Below are 22392 nucleotides of genomic sequence, written 5' to 3' on the forward strand. Positions count from 1 at the left end.
CCAAGAACTATATCCAACCGATGTGAGACATCTTAACAGACCCAATTGGAGTGTGGAGATATTAACGAGTGACACAACTATGAACAGTCCAACACATAACAGTGATTTTTGGCTCTAATATCATGATAAGATTGAGACTTTAACCTAACTCAAGCTCAAAAACAAACTCAAATGAGAAGATTGTCCAAATTCATATATACAATTTTAAAGATTTTTTTTAAATCCAATTCGAGATGCCTTAACAATTTATTGGAAATCAATTTGCATCACATAACAATTAGAAGTTGTACATAAATCTTATTTATATATAATTCCCTACACGTTCACGTAACGTGTGGGAAGGAAGTGGTGATCGAAATAAGATGAATTATTTATCAAGTCGGTGGTTTGTCCCTTTCATCCATATTTAGTTATCTTTTAAATTAAATAAATTATTCTTATTAAAACAGTTAATTTCCTCCAAACGGTACTTCTACTTCTATAATAAACTATTACATATTTAAAAAAATTTCCAAAGAGTTGACTGTAACTATCAATAAACAAATTTGGGTTAGTGATTGTATAAAAATAGCCCAAAACCAGAACATGGAATAAGTTATTTGAAATTTTATTTATTTTTTTAATCAAAAACTTTTTCAGCAAGAGATGCAGATTTCGTCGTGGTAACGAGATTTTTTACGATGAAAACCAAGCTAGTGCTGCAGTAAAGCACCCATTCAGTCTTCCCCATAAATAAAGACCTTTGCTCTCCATTATACCAAACAAAACCATAGGCTCTAGCTTCATCGTCTTTGCCGTTCGTAAAAGTGTCCTTTTGCTTTTACTATACAATGGCTGGAGAAAGGGAAGGACCGGCGATAGGAATCGATTTGGGTACCACTTATTCATGCGCAGCCGTGTGGCACCATGGTGACGTGGAGATCATACCCAATGATCAGGGCAATCGTATTACGCCTTCTTATGTAGCTTTCAATGAAACCGAATGTCTCATTGGCCATGCTGCCGAGAATGTCGTCGACATTAACCCGGCTAACACTATTTTTGGTGAGACTTTGTACATCATTCACCTTGTTTGTTGCATCTTGATGATGTGTTTGGATTCAAATATTCTCATTTTTACTTTTCGTCCCATTGAAACTCAGTTTGCAGATGTTGAGAATATATGCTAACTTGTTTCTGTAGAAAACATGCTAGTTTTGCGTTCACTACCAGGGAATGTGATTTTGCAAAGCTTTTGGAATGTAATATGTACCACTATGATAATTATTTGGATCTTTCTCTGCTCTCATATCCATCTTTCCATTATTTTGTTCACGAACTATCATATGCTTGAATAATGCTTCTGTTCGTATTTATGTCTATGCTAATAGTAATAATATTATATTGTACAATTAGCAGACTGTTGAATTTCTATTGTCATCTGATGTATTTGGACGCGGATAGTTTTATTCTCATCGTCTCTCGATGGATAATTCTTCTACAATATTTATATATATACATATTTTACTTTGCAGGTGCTAAAAGATTGATTGGTAGGAGATTTAGCGACCCTTTGGTCCAGAAAGATTCGATGCTTTGGCCATTCAAAGTCATCTCGAGTCATGATGATAAGCCCATGATCGTGGTTACGTACAAAGGTGAAGAGATACAATTTGCTGCCGAACAGATTTGTTCCATGGTCCTCACCAAGATGAAGGAGATCGCAGAAGCTTTTCTTGGTTGCTCAGTAAAAAATGCGGTTATTTCCGTACCTGCATACTTCAACGGTTCCCAGAGGCAGTTGATCAAGGAGGCGGGAACCATTGCTGGGCTCAATATCTTACGTCTCATTGCTGAACCAACAGCCGCAGCGATTGCATATGGTCTCCAAAAAAAATATAGCAACACAAGCCCAATAAACGTACTTGTTTTTGACCTTGGTGGCGGTAACTTGGATGTGTCTGTTCTCACCATCGAGAATAGTATCTTTCAGGTCAAGGCTGTTGCTGGCGACACACACCTTGGAGGAGAAGATTTTGACAATAGAATGGTCGGCTATTTTGTTGAAGAAATCAAGAGAAAGCACAAAAAGGACATAAGCGGCAACCCCCGCACATTAAGAAGGTTGAGAACTGCTTGTGAGAGGGCAAAGCGAAATCTATCTTTTATGGCACACACAACTATTGCATTGGAACATTTGTATGATGGAATCGATTTTGAATATAAACTAACCCGTGAAACATTTGAGGAGCTCAACATGTACTTGTTCGAGGAATGCATTGGCCATGTAGACAAGTGTTTGAAGGATGCCCAGATCGATCAGGAAAGTATCCACGACGTGGTGCTAGTTGGTGGATCCACTAGAATTCCTATGATTCAACAACTTCTTAAAGATTTCTTTAATGGCAAGGAGCTGTGCAAGAGCATTCACCCCGATGAGGCTGTAGCATCTGGTGCAGCCATTCAAGCGGCGATTCTGAGTGGCCATAGCGAGATTAGTGACATTGAACTATGCGATGTCGCACCTCTATCTCTTGGTGTGATGACTTCAGGTGGTGAAATGGAAGTCGTCATCCCAAGAAACACCCCAATTCCTACCAAAATAAAGAAAATATTGAAAAAGGGGATTGACCGAAAGAAAGTACGTTTCTCAGTGTACCAAGGAGAGAGTGAAAGAACAAGAGGTGACAATACTCTCTTAGGTGAATTCGTTCTCTCTGCCCAGAGAAATGTTTCTTGTCTAAATGTAAGCTTCGACATTGATGCTAATGGTATCTTGAATGTTTCCGCTGAAGAAAAAGACAGCCGGAAAAAAAGCATCATCGACAAAGTTGGAGGCTGGTTGCATAAGAAAAAGATTGACAGACCGGTTGAAGAAGCTAGCTCGTAAATATACATCAAGATGATAACGAGTACGAAGAATTAGGAATTGAATGCTCTAAAAATATATATATGCTTGTAATATAAAAAAAAAATTTAACAAATGGAGAAAAAATCAAAGACTTTCTTGCATCGAAGTATCTTTCTCTTGTACCACCTGGTTGGTTTGAGTTTCAATTAATTCCACCGTTACCATCGGTTATATTTTTTGGTAAAACGCTCGATGCATAGAAAAAAATACAAGGTAATTATTACATGAGAATTTTAACGTAGATAACATATAACAATTCTATCTGTCTCTATTTTCAAAACTTAATCTTCACTTAAATAAGCTAAAGTAATTTAACTACTCGTTAGATACCCTCTCCTGGGAAAATATTCAGTTGCCGGAACTTAAATAATTTAAGAGATAATTGTATATACTACAATGTGGAATATCGAGATTGCTCTGAAAATATCTTATGAAAAAATGTGAGTTATGAACTTCTCGTGATTTCAAACATTGGGCACACGATAGCGAAGTAGATACTGATAATTTAGTCTATCATTTATTTGTGCAAGGAGTGTTTGCAATCACTAAAAATAATTAATGACTTTTGGCTTAAAAAAATCCATTTGTTATTTTTCTTAAACCTATATTATGTGTTATTTTGTGTTTAATTTAATTGAAATCTAGAAGATAATTCTGTTTCAAAAAAATAATTCTATTATTAGATATCAAATATTACACACTTATAATTTTCAGTCTTATATTTACCCATTTTTCATATATATAAATTTATTCAGAAACCGTTGTCATATAAATCATATAGATTAGGTCTCTTGTGAGACGGTCTCACGGATCTTTATCTGTGAGACGGGTAAACGTTTAACCCTAACGATATTCAAAACAAAAAGTAATACTCTTAGCATAAAAAGTAATACTTTTTTATGAATATCCAAATAGGAGATCCGTCTCACGAAATTGATCCATGAGACCGTCTCACGAGAGTTTTTATGAATCATATATGAAGTGGAAAACCATATTCCACACCATTTCATGTTGTTCATTATAAGACTTTACCTAAAATTTATTTTAAATACCATATTTGATATTACAGAACTCCTTTAAAATACAACATATATTATTGAAAGTTAAACATCCGTAAACAACGTAGCATTTACAATAGAAACCTTAATCAAATTCTTCAATCTTAGGGGCAGTGCTATTGGAATACATATATATTTGCAAGGATGGGGTCGCAGATGCTCTCAACTTCTTTCATTTTATCCTTTAAATCATTTTCTTCGGCGAGTTGGTTGCTTTCCAACCAGTCAGTGGCCAGCTCAATCGCAAGCTCAACCTTCTTCTTCTCTGAATATGTCAATTTGAAAGAAAAATTCATGTCGTTTTCGATTTTACTTTTTACATGATAAACATAATTTTCCAGAGCATTCTTGGCCTCAGCTTTCCTTCTATGTTGCTCATCTTCGGCCTTGAAAAACTCAGCCTCTTGCAACAATCTCTCGATCTCTTCGGTAGATAACCTACCTTTGTTATTGATAATTGTCATGTTGTTTTTATTCCCAGTTGTTAGATCTTCAGCAGAGACATTCAAGATCCCATTAGCATCGATATCAAAGCAAATGGTTATTTTGGATACACCCCTCGGAGCAGGTGGAATGCCGGTGAGCCCAAATTTGCCCAACAAATTGTTATCGGTTGTTCTCGCCCTTTCTCCCTCGAACACTTGGATCGACACGGATCTTTGGTTGTCCGAACATGTCACGAATTTGTTCTCCTTATGGGTAGGAATAGCAGTGTTTCTTGGTATTACCACACTCATAAAATCTCCTTCGATCTGCACACCAAGGGACAGAGGCGTGACTTCGCATAACAATATGTCTTGAACCTCTGTGTTGCCCTGGCCAGTTAAAATTGCTGCTTGGATTGCTGCACCAGAAGCGATGGCCTCGTCAGGATGAATGCTTTTGCACAACTCCTTGCCATTAAAGAAATCTTGCAGCATTTGTTGAACCTTTGGGATTCTAGTTGATCCGCCGACAAGAACCACATCATGAATACTTGTTTTGTCCATATCCGCATCATCCAAACACTCTTTAACATGTTTAATGCATTTATAAAATAAATCCATGTTGAGTTCCTCGAATTTTGCACGAGTTATTTTGTAGTCAAAATCGATTCCATCATACAAGCAATCGATTCCGATGGTCGTTTCAGTTGCGGAAGATAGATTCTTCTTTGCCCTCTCACAAGATGTCCTCAACCTCCTCAATGCTCGGGGGTCCATTTTAATATCCTTTTTATGTCTTCTCTTGAACTCTTGAACACAATGACTAACTATCCTGTTGTCGAAATCCTCTCCTCCAAGGTGGGTGTCACCAGCAATAGCCTTGACCTTAAACGCACTATTCACCACAGTGAGAAGCGACACATCAAAGGTGCCACCCCCGAGATCGAAAATAAGCACATTTTTGTTTTCATTAGAGAAGCTTAACTTTTTGTCGAGACCATATGCAATGGCTGCAGCAGTTGGTTCGACAATGATACGCAAGACGTTAAGCCCAGAAATGGTTCCAGCATCCTTGGTTGCCTGCCTCTGGGAATCATTGAAGTAGGCCGGCACTGTGATAACTGCGTTTTTTACTGTTAACCCAAGAAAAGCTTCTGCGGTTTCTTTCATCTTGGTGAGGACCATCGAAGAAATCTCTTCGGCCACAAATTTTTTCTCCTGGCCTTTGTAGTTAACCACAATCATGGGTTTATCATCAGGGCCAGCAATGACCTTGAAAGGCCAGAGTTCCATATCACCCTGGACCAAAGGGTCGCTAAATCTCCGACCAATCAACCTCTTGGCGTCTGCAAAATTAATTATGCACCAAAACACTGTAAATTTATCATTGAAACCGTTAGAAACATGAGATCAGAGGTATAACCAAATGAGAGTAAATCACCAAAAACGGTGTTGGTTGGGTTCAGGGCAACAAGATTCTTGGCGGGACCGCCAATGAGACGCTCGGTTTCACCGAATGCTACATAGGAAGGCGTTGTGCGGTTGCCCTGATCATTGGGTATGATCTCAGCGCGATCATGCCTCCACACGGCTACGCATGAATAAGTTGTGCCCAAATCGATTCCAATCGCGGGTGCTTGGATTTTTCCCGCCATGGATTATTTGCTGTAGTGCACGCAGTGAAAAGCTTAATGGATAAGTAGATTATGGAGAGTGTGGGGAGAATATTAAGAATCAGGAGAAATTTATGAGCAAATGCTTGGATTTTTCAATGGAAGAAGAAGAGGCATACACAATCAAACATGGAAAAATTATATACTTTTAGGAAAAAGTAATTTTTTGAAAAAGGTCGCAGGGTTATATTTAGATCATGCAGTCACGCAACTTTGCAAAATCAATATTTTTAGAAAACATCTAATTATTTGTTTTTTTGTAATGCTTGTGTATGTTGATACTTGAAAGGGATTTCCAAGTTGAGTTTAAAATAATTGATAAATAATTAATAAATAATTTGCCGAGTATCCGACAAATAATGCGGCGGAGTTTGCATACGATAAGACAAACTCCGGCCGGCTGTCACATTTTAAAGTTTGCTAATCTAATTTATTGAGCTTATGCATTTCATTTTATCTCGCAAGTGAAATGTTAAAGTCGATGGTGATTTGACTCTTTCACCAATATTGGTTATTAGGATAAATACAAAGCTAACTAAAAATGATTCGATTCTTGATATAACGTAACTTATCCACGTCATGACGATCGTAAGTGGAAAGCTTATATTCTTCGGTCATTGATAAACAATTTGTTGAACAATACTCAACGCAATTACCACAAAATGTACAGATTCCAAAATCAATAATATAATTAATTAATAGTTTTTTTAGAATATCATATTCCAATTTTCAATCAACTACAGGTAAATCTATAGGACATACGCGAACATATACTTCACAAGCAATACATTTATCCGCATTAAGAGAGTTATGGGTGTATATGTTATAAAATGGTTGAAGAATAAAGTGAGTTAAATACCACACACTGTAAATTTCAAAAAATAACAAGCATTGAAATGTATAGTTTTTTGAACTTCTACGAAGAAATATTATTATCTTGAAATTTTTTTATTGATATTTGAAAACAAAAAAATTCAATTAAATTAATTCTTAGAACTTGTACAAAGAAAGATTTGATGTGTCATTCAATAATGTTGTGCGGTTGAGCTGCCAGGGACAGAACCAAAGATAAGAAAATGATAAAATTAATCTCTGAGGTGATACGAGATAACATTAACAATAATACATGCTCCTTCCTAGACTAATGGGATAATAGCCTGATTGGCACTAACTAGGTGCAACCCTTCATGTGCATCTGTCGCTCAGTAGTATCACAAGTATAAGAAATATAGTTACACTTTGTGTAACAACTATAATTTTTGACCTAATAATAGTTTCCAAAAAATCATATTTTATACTTTTTGAAGGGATTGTTATTGTAATTGTGCATATGTGAGAACATAATAGTGGATACGAGGAACTCTCCTAATACCAATATGGAGGAGGAGACTCAAAAAATATATTAATCTCTAACGTCATAATCAACTTTTTCGATACCATCTTTTGTTGTTGAGAGAGTGAGCAAAAGTTCAGTTAAACCGAATTAATTGATCAAATCTAATTATTTAAAAATTCACTCTTTGTTTTATAAAAGTTCGGTCAAATCAGCTGCATTTCAATCATTGTTATAAAAAATTCAGTTATGTTGAAAAATATATTTAAAATGTGAGTATTGAATATTTGAATGTTGAATATTTGAATGTTGAAAATAAGAGTTGTAAATATTGAAAATTAGTGTGTGATGATGTAGGTAATGATGTATTTTATTTTTGGATTATTTGTAAAGATTTCCTATAAATAGATCTCTCATTTGTGAAGAAAATCACAATTGAGTAGAGAGAAAAATATTATAAAGTGTGTAGTTTGGTAAATTTTGAGAGTTTGAGATTTTTACTTTTTACCATAAATTTTTACTTTTTCACAACACGTTATCAGCACGAAGCTCTAAAAGTCCTACATACTTTTCCAAGCTCCAAACAGAAGAAAAAGGTAACAAAAATAATTATATTTATTTTACTGTTATTTATTTATTGTGTATTTATTTAATATACAATATAATGTTATTATTAGAAATAATAAAAATAAATTTTTCATAAACTTGTTATAAATCCTGGGAGGATGTTAAGACGACATCCCACACTCCCGGTAAGGGATACGACAAGTATAAAAGCCTATAAGGTTTTTAAACAAAATAAATTATGACACTCATTATAATATTATGATATGATATACATAATTATTTAAACATGTCTAATATTATATATATCATATTATTATCATAAAATTATACAAATACATACCTTTATTTTTTTTGTACCCCAACGGTCATAAATGGTAAACAACGGCTATTTTTTGCCCTATAAATATGATCTCACAAACACATTCCATCACTCCAACTTTCTCTTCTTCTCTAAAAATTATTCATCATCAAATTTTTCGAAGAAAAAAGAAGATGGCTTTCTCAAGGTTATTTTTAATTATTTTGGTTATCATACTCACGAGTCTTTTATTTATCGGAGAATATCCTCCTCGTGTGTTTTCTTTATTTTTACAAATACTTGTACTTGTTGTTTATCCGTTACTTTCTATTGCAATAATTATTAACTAATAAAATGCATCGTAATTTTTTAGTACCACCATGTCAAATTTAACAAAGCTCGAATTTGTTGCGCTCGACATCACGGGAAAGAATTATATGCCATGGACTCTAGATGTAGAAATGCATCTTGAGTCATTGGGTCTAAGCGAGACCATTAAAGAAAATGGCATATGCACGTCACAAGAAAAGGCAAGAGCCATGATATTTTTGCGTCGACATCTCGACGATGGATTGAAATGTGAATATCTGACTGAAAAAAATCCCATGGCTTTGTGGAAGGGATTAAAAGAAAGATTCGAACATATAAGAGAAGTTATACTTCCGACCGCCCGGGATGAATGGAATACATTGAGATTCCAAGACTTTAAAAAAGTCAGTGATTACAATTCGGCGATGTATAGAATAATCTCGCAATTAAAATTTTGTGGACATGAGGTCACAGAATCTGAGATGCTTGAAAAAACATTTTCCACGTTTCATGCATCAAATATTACTCTACAGCAACAATATAGAGTACGTGGATTCGCGAGATATTCTGAACTCATCGCCTGTCTTCTTGTGGCGGAAAAAAAACAACGAGCTATTAATGAGAAATCATCAGTCCCGACCCACTGGATCAACAGCATTTCCAGAAGTAAATGCTGTAAGTAAAAATGAATTTAAACCTGGAAACCAAAATCAAATTCAAAGACAAGGTTTTGGTCGAGGTCGAGGTCGAGGTCGTGGACGTGGACATGGACGTGGAATTGGCCGTGGTCGTGGTCAAGGCCGTGGTTTTGAAAATAATCGAGATAGTTATTTTTATAACTCATCTCAAAAGAACGTCCCAAACCATCCACAGAAAAGGCATCATGAGAATACAAGTGTTAATGAGAAGCACTCAAAAAGATATGAAAGTTCTTGTTACAGATGTGGTACTCCAGGACATTGGTCCAAAGTTTGTCGAGCCCCTGAGCACCTTTGTAAACTTTATAAAGAATCATTAAAGGGGAAAGAAAAGGAGACCAACTTCACTGAACGCAGTGACCGTTTGAGTGATGCAACTCATTTTGATGCCGGTGATTTTATGAATGATTTCTCTGGAAATGATCAATATGTTGGTGGGATAGAAATGAACAATATTGATGCTGCAGATTTTCTCAACGATTTCTCTGAAAATGAACAATATAATGGTAGAATATAAATGTACAATAATCTATTTTTCATGTATTCATAGAATAATATTTTATTGTATAATTATGATTTGTGTTATATTTAAATATATATTGCAAGTAATTTATTTCATTGCATATTTTTTTGAAGTTCAAATATGGAAAATGCTATGAGCAAAGCTGAAGTTTGCATACCCGATAGTGGTACAACGCACACTATCCTCCGAGATAAAAGATATTTCTTGGAACTAAAACCAACAAAAACAACGGTGAATACAATATCAGGTCCTGTAGACTTGATTAAAGGATGTGGTAAAGCACAATTTTTGTTACCTAATGGTACAAAATTTTTGATCAATGATGCTTTATATTCACCACAATCGAAAAGAAATTTGTTGAGTTTTAATGATATATATTCCCATGGGTATGATACTCAAACAATGAATGAAGGGAATGAGAAATATATGTGTCTTATCACATATAAATCAGGAAAGAAATATGTGATTGAAAAACTACCAATGCTCCCTACTGGATTGCATTATACACATATAAGTCCCATTGAATCAAACATGGTAGTTGATAATTCTTCGATATTAACCAATTGGCATGATCGATTGGGACATCCTGGTTCAACAATGATGCGAAGAATTATAGAAAATACACATGGTCATCCACTGAAAGACCAGAAGATCTTTCAGAATAATAAGTTTCAATGTAAAGCATGTTCTCTTGGAAAACTTATTATAAGACCATCACCAGTCAAAATCCAAACTGAATCACCAATGTTTCTTGAACGTATTCAGGGTGATATTTGTGGACCAATCCATCCACCATGTGGACCATTCAGATACTTTATGGTATTGATTGATGCCTCCAGCAGATGGTCACATGTATGTTTATTATCAACTCGAAATGTTGCATTTGCAAGATTACTTGCTCAAATAATAAAATTGAGGAATCAATTTCCCGATTATACAATCAAGAAAATTAGACTTGATAATGCTGGTGAATTTACTTCCCAAACTTTCAATGATTATTGTATGTCTATGGGAATCATTGTTGAGCATCCTGTTGCTCATGTACATACACAGAATGGATTGGCTGAATCATTGATTAAACGTCTGCAAATGATTGCTAGACCAATGATAATGAAAACAAAGCTCCCTATTTCTATATGGGGACATGCAATTTTACACGCTGCTTCATTAATTCGCATCAGACCAAGTGCATATCATAAATACTCCCCATTGCAGCTTGCATTTGGTAAAGAACCAGACATTTCTCATCTGAGAATTTTTGGATGTATGGTGTATGTGCCTATTGCACCACCGCAACGAAAGAAAATGGGACCTCAAAGAAAGGTTGGAATTTATATCGGTTATGATAGTCCATCAATCATTCGATATATTGAACCTCAGACAGGCGACGTGTTCACAGCACGTTTTGCTGATTGTCATTTTAATGAGGAAATCTTCCCAATGTTAGGGGGAGAACAGAAACATACCGAAAAAGAAATTACATGGTATGTATCATCATTGTTACATCTGGATCCAAGAACAAAACAATGTGAAAAAGATGTACAACAAATTGTACACTTGCAAAGAATAGCAAATCAAATACCAGATGCATTTGCAGACACAAAAGGGGTAACTAAATCATATATACATGCTGCAAATGCCCCTGCTCGAATTGAAATTCCAAAGAAACAAATGGAAGATACTCATGATGTCATTAAACGCCTGAAGCGTGGAAGGCCAGTCGGTTCCAAGGATAAAAATCCTCGAAAAAGAAAATTCATAGAGAAACACGATGATCACAAAATAAAGAATGACGTTCCTGAAGAAACACATGATGATCACAAAATAGAGAATGGTGTTCCTGAAGAAACACATGATGATGAAAATGTTCTGTCAGAACCACAAACTGACGAGAATCATGAAATCTCTATCAATTATATTAATACTGGAAAAATATGGAACCGAAAAGATATAGATGAAATTGATGATATATTTTCTTATAATGTGGCAATCAACATCATAAATGATAACGAAGATCATGAACCAAAATCTTTTGGTGAATGTAAAAATCGGCAGGATTGGATAAAATGGAAAGATGCCATCCAGGTTGAATTAAATTCGCTAAATAAACGTAATGTTTTTGGACCTATAGTCCTTACACCTGAAGGTGTAAAACCTGTTGGATACAAATGGGTTTTTATTCGAAAGCGAAATGAGAAAAATGAAATAGTAAGATATAAAGCTCGACTTGTTGCACAAGGTTTTTCTCAAAGGCCTGGAATTGATTATGAAGAAACGTATTCTCCTGTGATGGATGCAATTACGTTTCGGTATTTGATTAGCTTGGCGGTATCTGAAAATTTAGAAATGCGTCTTATGGATGTTGTTACAGCTTACTTATATGGATCACTTGATAGTAATATATATATGAAAATCCCTGAAGGATTTAAGATGCCTGAAGCACAAAGTTCAAAACCCAGGGAATGTTATTCTGTGAAATTACAAAGATCATTATATGGGTTAAAGCAATCAGGTCGAATGTGGTATAATCGACTAAGTGATCACTTGATGAAAAAGGGATATGTAAATAATTCAATATGCCCTTGTGTTTTCATTAAGAAAACAACATCCGGATGCGTAATTATTGCTGTATATGTTGATGATTTAAACATCATTGGAACGAATAAAGAAATTCAAGAAGTTGTGTCATACTTGAAGGAAGAATTTGAAATGAAGGATCTTGGAAAAACCAAGTATTGTCTGGGTTTACAAATTGAACAAAAAGAATGTGGAATGTTTGTTCACCAGACAAATTATACAGAAAAGATCCTTAAACGTTTTAATATGGATAAAGCAAATCCTTTAAGTACTCCAATGGTTGTTAGATCATTAAACATAGAAAAGGATCCATTCCGTCCATGTGAAGATGATGAAGATATTCTTGGTCCAGAAGTACCATATCTAAGTGCCATCGGTGCCCTTATGTACCTTACAAATTGTACAAGGCCTGATATATCTTTTGCCGTGAATCTGTTGGCAAGATTTAGCACATATCCAACAAAGAGACACTGGAACGGAATTAAACATATATTCCGTTATCTACGAGGAACGACAGACTTGGGACTTTTGTATTCAAAAGATGCTAATCCAAGTATAATTGGTTATGCTGATGCTGGATACTTATCTGATCCACACAAGGCACGTTCCCAAACTGGATATGTATTTACTCGTGGAGGCACTGCAATATCTTGGCGTTCTCAGAAACAAACGCTCGTAACAACTTCATCAAATCATGCCGAGATTATTGCACTACATGAAGCAAGTCGTGAATGTGTGTGGTTAAAATCAATGACCCAACATATCCAAATTTCATGCGGATTATCATCTGATGAGAAGCCTGTGATACTATATGAAGATAATGCTGCATGTGTTGCTCAAATGAAAGAAGGATACATAAAAAGCGACAGAACTAAACATATTCCTCCTAAGTTCTTCGCATTCACCAAGGAGCTTGAGAAGAATAGATGTATTGATGTTCGTCACATTCAATCAAGTGAAAATTCATCAGATCTCTTCACAAAGGCGCTTCCTACGTCAATATTCAGAAAGCATATATATAATATTGGGATGCGCAATCTACGAAATTTGTGAAGAATTGTTCGTGTCAACATGAGGGGGAGTTTACGTGACTGCACTCTTTTTCCCTTACTATGGTTTTTATCCCAATGGGTTTTTCCTAGTAAGGTTTTTAACGAGGCAGTATAAAAACACGTAATGAAGACAATCATTATGATCATCATCACAAGGGGGAGTGTTGAAAAATATATTTAAAATGTGAGTATTGAATATTTGAATGTTGAATATTTGAATGTTGAAAATAAGAGTTGTAAATATTGAAAATTAGTGTGTGATGATGTAGGTAATGATGTATTTTATTTTTGGATTATTTGTAAAGATTTCCTATAAATAGATCTCTCATTTGTGAAGAAAATCACAATTGAGTAGAGAGAAAAATATTATAAAGTGTGTAGTTTGGTAAATTTTGAGAGTTTGAGATTTTTACTTTTTACCATAAATTTTTACTTTTTCACAACAAGTTAAACCGAATTAATCGTTTTTTTTAAATAAAAGTTAATTTCTTTACAGGGCGAGGATGTTGTTGGGTTTGGGCTTAGTTATAGGCCCAAGATCGATCAGAAACCGATCTTCTGTGTTATCTATTTGTTTGATGCATCTCTTGCCCTAGCATTTGGAAGGCAACTCCGACGAGTAAATCGACAACACAACAAAAGGACACAGGTTCTCTCTCTCTTTTTTTCCATTCTTATCTTCAATTTCTGCTGGAACTTCCTTGAACCCAAATCTTCAGCTAGAATGGCTTTAGCGATCGAAAATTCCTCTCAGCCTGTATATGAGCGAGCCTCGCAATCAAATTTTGTGCTAGAGGTAGCTCGAAAAAAACAAAGAATTATTATGTGCAGGTTCTTTTCTAGACTTCGGAGGCCAGAGGCGTTCTTGTGATGTTTTTCATGTTTTTAGGTTTGCAATTTCAACAAATTAAATTCCATTCATCTTTACTTCTGCTTGGGGTATCATATTTTACTTGGCAATTGCAAGAATTTTACAGAGTTTTTCCCCATTTTCATCGTTTCTTCATGTTTAATGATAGTTGCTGGTATTGACTTGGTGAGCATTTATTTTTTTTCCCTTGATCGATAATTGGTTGTTGGATTAGCTTAAATTAAAGGGATTGAAAAAACATAATTTCAAATCGTATTAAATCATTCCTTCCAACGCATAAAGATTTGGGGAACTTGCAATGAGATCTGTGTTCTGGTTTTGCTTTGTGCTTCTGTATATTTCCTTGTCAAAAACAGAATTTTCAGTATTTTCTCAAAGAAAGTTTTTTTTTTGGGTCAAATCTTGCCTGTAATATTTTACTCATGTAAAAGATGATATTCTTGAAAGTTTTGTTTTTCATCGGAAACCATTTGAGTAGAGCCTTAATTTTCTACGGAAAATAGTACCCCAAAAAGAAGTTGGATGTTTTATTTATTTTGAAAAATCTTATTAATGAAAAAAACTGAACCATACTTTTTTTAAAGACCCAACATATATAGTTTGACTCAGGATACAAAATCTCAGGTACAGCCCTTGTCTCAAATTCTGTTTATTGTGTGACAAGATCTTGAACGTAAGGCAATATGGCAGAGAACACTGAAGTTGAGGACCAGGTCGATCTTGATGACGACAACTATACTGAAGAGGATGAAGAACCCATGGAAGATGAAGGAACTGGTGAAGGTGGTGAAGAAATTGGTGAAGAGCTCCAGGACACTACAAGTGATGATGGTAGGAAGGATCCTTCTCCCTTCCATTCACTGGGGAATGATCTAAATGATAATAGCATCAAGCCTGAGGAAGATGTAGAAAACTCTGATCAAGATCACGAGAATATAAAGCATGCGCAACTTCTTGCTCTTCCTCCGCACGGTTCTGAAATTTTCATAGGAGGACTTTCTCGTGATGTTTCTGAAGATGACTTAATGGAACTTTGCGAACCATTTGGTGATGTTTTCGAGGTCATTAATTTTGCGTCTAAAACTTTTGTGGGTTGATAATTATGCTATTTTCTATACGACATTTCTGATTTGTCTTAATGCTTCATAAAATGGCAGATTAGAGTAATGAAAAATAGAGATACTGGTGAGAGCAAGGGCTTTGCTTTTGTCACCTTCAAAAGAAAAGATGAAGCACAGAAGGCCATTGAAAAATTATGTAGCAAAGAATTTAAGGTAGAATTGGAGACTTTTTTCTTTAATCTTTTGGATTTGTTTTTGTAATGTAAGTTTGCCCTGCTACTTCTAGTTTGTGGTTTAGTTCTACTTTCTTAACTGTCATTTGTTTTTTACTGCAGGGAAGAACATTACGATGTTCACTGTCTGAAACTAAATACAGATTGTTTATTGGTAACATACCTAAAAGTTGTACGGATGATGAGTTCAGAAAAATCATTAAAGTCACCGGTCCTGGTGCTGAAACCATAGAACTTATTAAGGTCTAATATGGGGTTTTTAATTATTTAATAAATTGTCAACATGTGCCAGTTTGTGAGGGAAATTTTATTTTCTTATGACCTACGTTTATTTGCAGGATCCTCAAAACCCAACTCGTAATCGAGGTTTTGCCTTTGTGGAATATTATAACAATGCTTGTGCTGATTATTCTAGGCAAAAATTGTCCGCTGTAAGTTTTAAGCTGGAAGGCAATACACCAACTGTCACATGGGCAGACCCAAAGATTACTCCAGATCATTCTTCTGCTGCCGCTGCTCAGGTATAACCTCAAGTGTCTAGCAGTGCACCATGTCTTATTGTTTGAATTATTGAAATCTGATACTCTTTGGACTTATTGTGGTGCAAAGGATTTTCTGTGCTTTTGATGTCTGAACTTTAAATATTGAAAGTTGTTGCTTTTATGCTGTAGTGTATTCTGTCATTTATTGAAACGATTGCCCTTTATATTTCAGAGAGTAATTGAAGATGGATTTAGTTATGGTGTGATTTACAGAATAAGCTTCATGTTGAACCAACACTAGATGAGGCATGTAAATAAGTCGGGTGGGATACAAAAAGCTGTTTAGCTTATGGTGAAACTATTTCTTGTGTGATGACTGAATACACTCCATCTCGAACCAATGTCAGATGAGGCATGCAAATAAATCGGGTGGGACTCAAAAAGTTGGTTTAGCTTGTGGTGAAACTAGTTTTGATCAAAGTATACCTACAATACATAATTGGATTTATTATGAGCTAATGGGAACTATGTTGTGGTTGATATAATTATATTCATTTTAGATTGGATACTGCGATGGACCCCATCGTTGAATTATCACTGTATAATTGTTAGCTAATTCTGACGAAGCATTATGCATGTTATGCTTTGACGTGTTCTTTTCCCAACATGCTTTCTTAGTATCATATATTTAGCGGGCTGTGTCTCTTTCTTTTATGTAAATCTGTTACTGATTTTGATTGAGGGGGAAAACCATGTGGCTTGATTCTCTTGCCGAAGTGTTTTCAACCCTTCGTCAAATCGCGATCTCAAGTTTTAGTCGGGAAGGTGCTCCTATTCACTTTTCCTCTTAACCCTAAAGCAAAGTTTTTATCTTCTCTTTCTCATAACTCCATGGTTGTGCACCTATACTGCTACTCTTGAAGTTTATTATGGTATTACTACATGCTTTTATATACGCTTGAAAATTAAACTTTTTAAAACAACTTTTATAGAAATTATTATTTTTCAAGATTTCACTGTTCATCTTATGCAAAGCAGATTATGATGATGTGAAATAGCCACATTACTGAATGCCATCAATAAGCCAATTAGGGACAATACACTCATTGTCTGCAGTATCAGTACATGACAAAAAATGTATTTTGATTCTTTTAGGGTACATTTTGTGGATTAATGGGATGTTGACATGATTGATGTTTTGAGTATTGAAGATTTTGAGGTGATTGGTTAAACACCGGTAAAAGATAGTTAATCAACTGATTTATCCATTTTTGTCCAGCATTGCTATGAGTTTTGCAAAGTTTCTTCTCTCTTATGTTTGAACTAATATCCTTATTTATCTGTCGAGTAGTTGGAAAAAAATCTGAACTTCGATGGTTTACATCCTGTTGAAAAATTATTTCAATATCATTATTTTTTTTTCAGGTCAAGGCTCTTTATGTTAAGAATATACCTGAAAATACAACAACTGAACAATTGAAGGAAATCTTTGAGCACCACGGGGAGGTCATTAAGGTTGTTATGCCACCAGCCAAAAGTGGTGGGAAAAGAGACTTTGGATTTGTTCACTATGCTGAAAGGTCGAGTGCTTTGAAAGCTATCAAAGAGTCGGAGAAGTATGAAGTTAATGGTATGCTCCAACATACTTCTTATCTACCGGAAATTGGCTATGAAGATCACTATGAATAAGAAAAGTCGATTGCTGTTTTTGATGTAATTCTTATCTGAGCAGTCATCGGTTGGATGAAAGTAATCAATTTTTTATTGGAATTATATGATCAGAAAATATGAAATTTGCATATGATCTACTCAAATTTGGCTTCATTGCTTAATAAGCATAAGATGGAGTTGAATTATCTATGAAGAACTCATCACGAGCAATCTCTGGTTTGATCAACATTTATGAATCTCATATCAGCCATCGACCTTATTACAAGCTTGTAAGTTTAGAGTTTGATGCCCATGATATATTTCTAATCCCTTGATGGGAGATATGGGCTTGAACTTAAAATGAATATCTTCGGTGTGATTGGACCTTCATTGCTATTTCTTGTCATTCTTAAATTTTATATGTAGAATTTTGCCCCTTGACCTTATTTTTTATAGATGCTAGATTTTTTAACCTATATTTTACATTAAAAAAGTAGTTAATTTCATTGTAGATGCTTAATATATATAATAAAACACCTTAGACTAACACGTTAAGAGACACTGAGATGCCCCGCGGTATAATTTTCGTAGATACAAACTCCTCTGGTTCATCCATTTGTTCTAAGATCTTTTTGACCCCATTATTTAGAAACCTATGTTGATTTATTTAAAATACAGGCCAGGTGTTGGAAGTTGTTCTTGCAAAGCCTCAGACTGAGAAGAAGTCAGATGCAGCCACTCCTCATAATCCCGCTCCAGTTCCTAACTACATTCCTCATCAAGGATATACTGGTGGTATAGCCATGAACCCTTATGCCTCAATCACTTCTGGATTTCAGCAGGTAGTTACCAAACCTTTTGTTTGCATTCTTTTGTTTTACCCTGGATGACTTGCTTCTAATAAGTTTGAATACCTCATAAGCCTATGATTTACGGGAGGGGACCTATGCCGGCAGGAATGCAGATGGTGCCAATGGTCTTACCTGATGGTCGGATTGGATATTTTCTGTAAGTTTTCTCATGTGTGGACGTCCATATTTAGGCAAACAGCTTCCCCATAATCAGTTATCCGTGTTTTTTCAGCCAGCAGCCTGGTGTAATGATGCCACCAGCTGTGAGACCTAGGAGGAACGATAGGAGTAATAGTGGCGTCGGAGGACCTGGAAGTAGTAATGATGATAGTAATCGAAATAGACGGTACAGACCGTACTAGAGGTGAGGGCATATTGGTTTATGGCACTTGCCTCTTACAGCGATGGGAAAAACTGTAATGATAGAAGTTTAGTGATTAGAAAACTATGGTAGAGCAAACTTTTGTTGGGAGAGGTTTATTGGCTCTCCGTTTGAAATTGTGCACTATCAATATTTTTATGTCTATTGTACTCGGTTCTTTGCGGAAACAAATAGAAAAAAATTATGACTCACTGTGTGTTTTTTAAATATTTTAAAAAATAGTCAGTTTCATATATATTGAAATGCATGAGAGGGCTTTTTCAAAACAATACACACGGCAATAAATGATCATATATAACTTTATATTTTTAAAATTTAAGCAAAAAATTCCCACCTTTTTTATTTGCGTGTGTGTGTGTGTGTGTGTCACGAGCTTGTGAATGTAAAAGACGTTCATTCAAATTTCATCAAAGTCATGCTATTTTAAAAATTCATGATTTGTTTGTTCCATGGAATATAATAATAATGGTAGTAATAATATTATTTGTTTTTTACTTATATATTACAATAACAAAGATGATGATGGTAATAGTAATAATTCATATTAATGATAATCATAATAATCGCAGTAAACAATTTTTTCTACAATTTGGCGAAATAATAATCAATATTTCGATGAGTCAGATGTTTAAAACGAAATTCACTGTCCAAAAAATCTAATAAAAACTAATGAAATCTACATTTTTCTTGTACTACTAGCAATTGCGTAAGCATCTGATTTTATAAATCACTCGTGGGATGCTCATGAAAATATGATGGTCTCATACAATTCATAGGTTTTGAGACCATATATGAGGTGTGTGTATATATAATGAATATGATGTTCTGTTTTTACAGTATGTTCATGTCATAGTTAGGGAACATGCATGAACTCAAAATTCCATAAATATTTCTTTTAAAAATCAATAAGTTTTCCAAGTTTGATCCACATTTAGATGGCTCTACGACTTCTGTGTGACTTCTTTCAAGACTCCATTTTTATTATTAGTAATTAAACCAGCTATGGCTTTTGCTCTTTCAGTTTCCCCACATTATTAATGTTCTTCCGATCTCACACACTACTCCACATACTTCGTGCATGCTAATCGATTGATTAATTCACAGAACTGCAGAGGATTATCATGGCGGGAAAGAATACTAAATCACCCGCAATTGGAATTGATCTGGGCACCACTTATTCATGCGTAGCCGTGTGGAGGCACGATCGTGCGGAGATCATACCCAACGATCTGGGCAACCGGACAACACCTTCTTATGTAGCTTTCACTGAAACCGAGCGTCTCATCGGCAGTGCTGCCAAGAATCTCGTCGCCATGAACCCAACCAACACCGTTTTTGGTTAGATGCTTTTATTGTTGTTCCTTATTTCATCATTTATATGAAAGTGATGTTATTTGGTTTATGTGCTCATGTTTGCGATTAGTCTAATTTGGTTTGAACAATTTTCTGTTTTTTTTTTTTTTTTTTTGCATAACCCATTTTGTAGATGCTAAGAGGTTGATTGGCCGGAGATTTAGCGATCCTTTGGTTCAGAGTGATGTAACACTTTGGCCTTTCAAAGTTATTTCAGGCCCTGGTGACAAACCCATGATTGTGGTTACCTATAAAGGTGAAGCGAAAAAATTTGTAGCTGAAGAGATTTCGTCCATGATCCTCGCCAAGATGAAAGAAATTGCTGAAGCTTTTCTTGGATTAACAGTAAAAAATGCAGTTATTACGGTTCCTGCCTACTTCAATGATTCCCAGAAGCAAGCAACCAAGGATGCTGGAACCATTTCTGGGCTCAACGTCTTGCGTATTGTTGTTGAACCAACTGCTGCTGCCATTGCGTATGGTCTTGACAAAAAGTTAGGCAGCTCTGATGAAAAGAATAAAGTGCTTATTTTCGACCTCGGTGGTGGCACCTTTGATGTTTCTCTTCTCACTGTGGAGAATAAAGTGTTCAAGGTGAAAGCCATAGCTGGTGACTCTCATCTTGGAGGGGAAGATTTCGACAATAGAATGGTTGAGCATTGTGTTCAAGAGTTCAAAAGAAAGCACAAAAAGGACATAAGAAACAACCCACGAGCACTGAGGAGGCTAAGGACATCTTGTGAGAGGGCAAAGAGGAATCTATCTTCTGCAGCAGAAACTGCTATAGGAGTCGATTGTTTGTATGATGGAATCGATTTTAACTATAGAATAACTCGTGCAAAATTTGAGGAACTCAACATGGATTTATTTAAGAAATGCATTAAAGCAGTTGAGGAATGCTTGCACGATGCTAAGATGGACGAGGAAAGTATCCACGACGTGGTGCTTGTTGGCGGATCTACTAGAATTCCAAAGGTGCAACAAATGCTACAAGATTTCTTTAATGGCAAGGCGTTGTGCAAGAGCATTCATCCTGATGAGGCCGTTGCTTCAGGTGCAGCGATTCAGGCAGCAGTATTAACTGGACAAGGCAATGCAGAGGTTCAAGATATATTGTTATGTGACGTCACGCCTCTGTCCCTTGGTGTGCATGTCCGAGGAGATGCTATGAGTGTCATAATACCAAGAAACACTGCCCTTCCCACCAAGAAGGAGGAACACTTCATGACATGTTTTGATAACCAAAGGACTGTATTGATCCAAGTTTTCGAGGGAGAAAGGGCTAAAACTACGGATAACAATTTGTTAGGTAAATTCGAGCTCACTGGCATTCAACCTGCTCCGAGAGGAGTACCTAAAATATCCATCTGCTTTGATATCGACGCTGATGGGATCTTGAATGTTTCTGCCGAAGATCAAACAACTGGGAACAAAAAGGACATGACAATCATCAATGACAAAGGCACGTTGTCTACTGAAGAGATCAAGAGAATGCTGCAAGAAGCAGAGCTTTTCAAGGCCGAAGATGAGCAACATAGAAGGAATGTTGACGCCATGAATGCTTTTGAAAATTACATCTACAGTTTGAGAAGCAAAATTAAAAAAGACAAGAATTTTACTTTGACACTGACAATTTCAGACCAGAGGAAGATTGAGCTTGCCATTGAGCAGGCAAAAGAGTGGCTGGAAAGCAACCAACTTGCCGGAGAAGATGAGTTTAAGGATAAAATGAAAGAACTAGAGAACATCTGTGACCCCATCATGGCAAAGATGCATTTCAGTGGAACTGTTCCTAAGATCGATGAAGTTGATTAAGCTTCTTATTAACTACATTTCTATTATTCGAACAACAAAGACTTCTCAGTTATGTTATATGGAATCGTTATTAATATGATCTGCACTTAGTTTTCTACTAATATTTAAGTATTTTATTTTCAGCCAATTCCACAATTTATAATTTTGATCACTTTGAATCTTCCTTCAAATTAAATGATCGATGCCGGCTATGATCTGAAGAACGCGGGTAAAACTAATCATTGAAACTTTATCTTAGACCAAACTAATAAATTTAACCAAGTAGTTTTTGCAATAATGTGCACTAATATG

The 22392-nt window shown here is 35.5% G+C and overlaps 4 protein-coding genes across 5 annotated transcripts; 3 read left to right on the forward strand and 1 right to left on the reverse strand.

Moving 5' to 3' along the window:
- Nucleotides 1-622: 622 nt before the first annotated feature.
- On the forward strand, nt 623-2989 carry LOC142524662 (heat shock cognate 70 kDa protein-like). Its single transcript, XM_075628715.1, has 2 exons — nt 623-1044; nt 1515-2989. Exons 1-2 carry the CDS (start codon nt 831-833, stop codon nt 2867-2869), a joined length of 1569 nt encoding a protein of 522 aa, XP_075484830.1. The 5' UTR covers nt 623-830; the 3' UTR covers nt 2870-2989.
- A 1075-nt stretch (nt 2990-4064) lies between these two features.
- On the reverse strand, nt 4065-6067 carry LOC142525350 (heat shock cognate 70 kDa protein-like). The gene is made up of 2 exons (XM_075629625.1): nt 5815-6067; nt 4065-5719 (listed from the first exon to the last, which is right to left on the reverse strand). Exons 1-2 carry the CDS (start codon nt 6026-6028, stop codon nt 4065-4067), a joined length of 1869 nt encoding a protein of 622 aa, XP_075485740.1. The 5' UTR covers nt 6029-6067.
- Nucleotides 6068-14957: 8890 nt separating this feature from the next.
- On the forward strand, nt 14958-19124 carry LOC142524525 (heterogeneous nuclear ribonucleoprotein Q-like). Of its 2 annotated transcripts, none has more exons than XM_075628549.1 (8): nt 14958-15335; nt 15432-15548; nt 15671-15811; nt 15907-16089; nt 17476-17680; nt 18379-18542; nt 18623-18708; nt 18784-19124. In XM_075628549.1, exons 1-8 carry the CDS (start codon nt 14958-14960, stop codon nt 18911-18913), a joined length of 1404 nt encoding a protein of 467 aa, XP_075484664.1. In that variant the 3' UTR covers nt 18914-19124. The 2 variants fall into 2 exon arrangements, with proteins under 2 accessions (XP_075484664.1, XP_075484665.1); XM_075628550.1 differs by having other exon boundaries at nt 18657-18708.
- Nucleotides 19125-20009: 885 nt separating this feature from the next.
- LOC142525349 (heat shock cognate 70 kDa protein-like) lies at nt 20010-22137 on the forward strand. The gene is made up of 2 exons (XM_075629624.1): nt 20010-20271; nt 20420-22137. The coding sequence occupies exons 1-2, from the start codon at nt 20055-20057 to the stop codon at nt 22099-22101; spliced, it is 1899 nt and encodes a 632-aa protein (XP_075485739.1). The 5' UTR covers nt 20010-20054; the 3' UTR covers nt 22102-22137.
- Nucleotides 22138-22392: the final 255 nt, after the last annotated feature.

This window comes from Primulina tabacum, chromosome 14, assembly GCF_025594145.1.
Source record: "Primulina tabacum isolate GXHZ01 chromosome 14, ASM2559414v2, whole genome shotgun sequence".
NCBI classification, from domain to species: domain Eukaryota; kingdom Viridiplantae; phylum Streptophyta; class Magnoliopsida; order Lamiales; family Gesneriaceae; genus Primulina; species Primulina tabacum.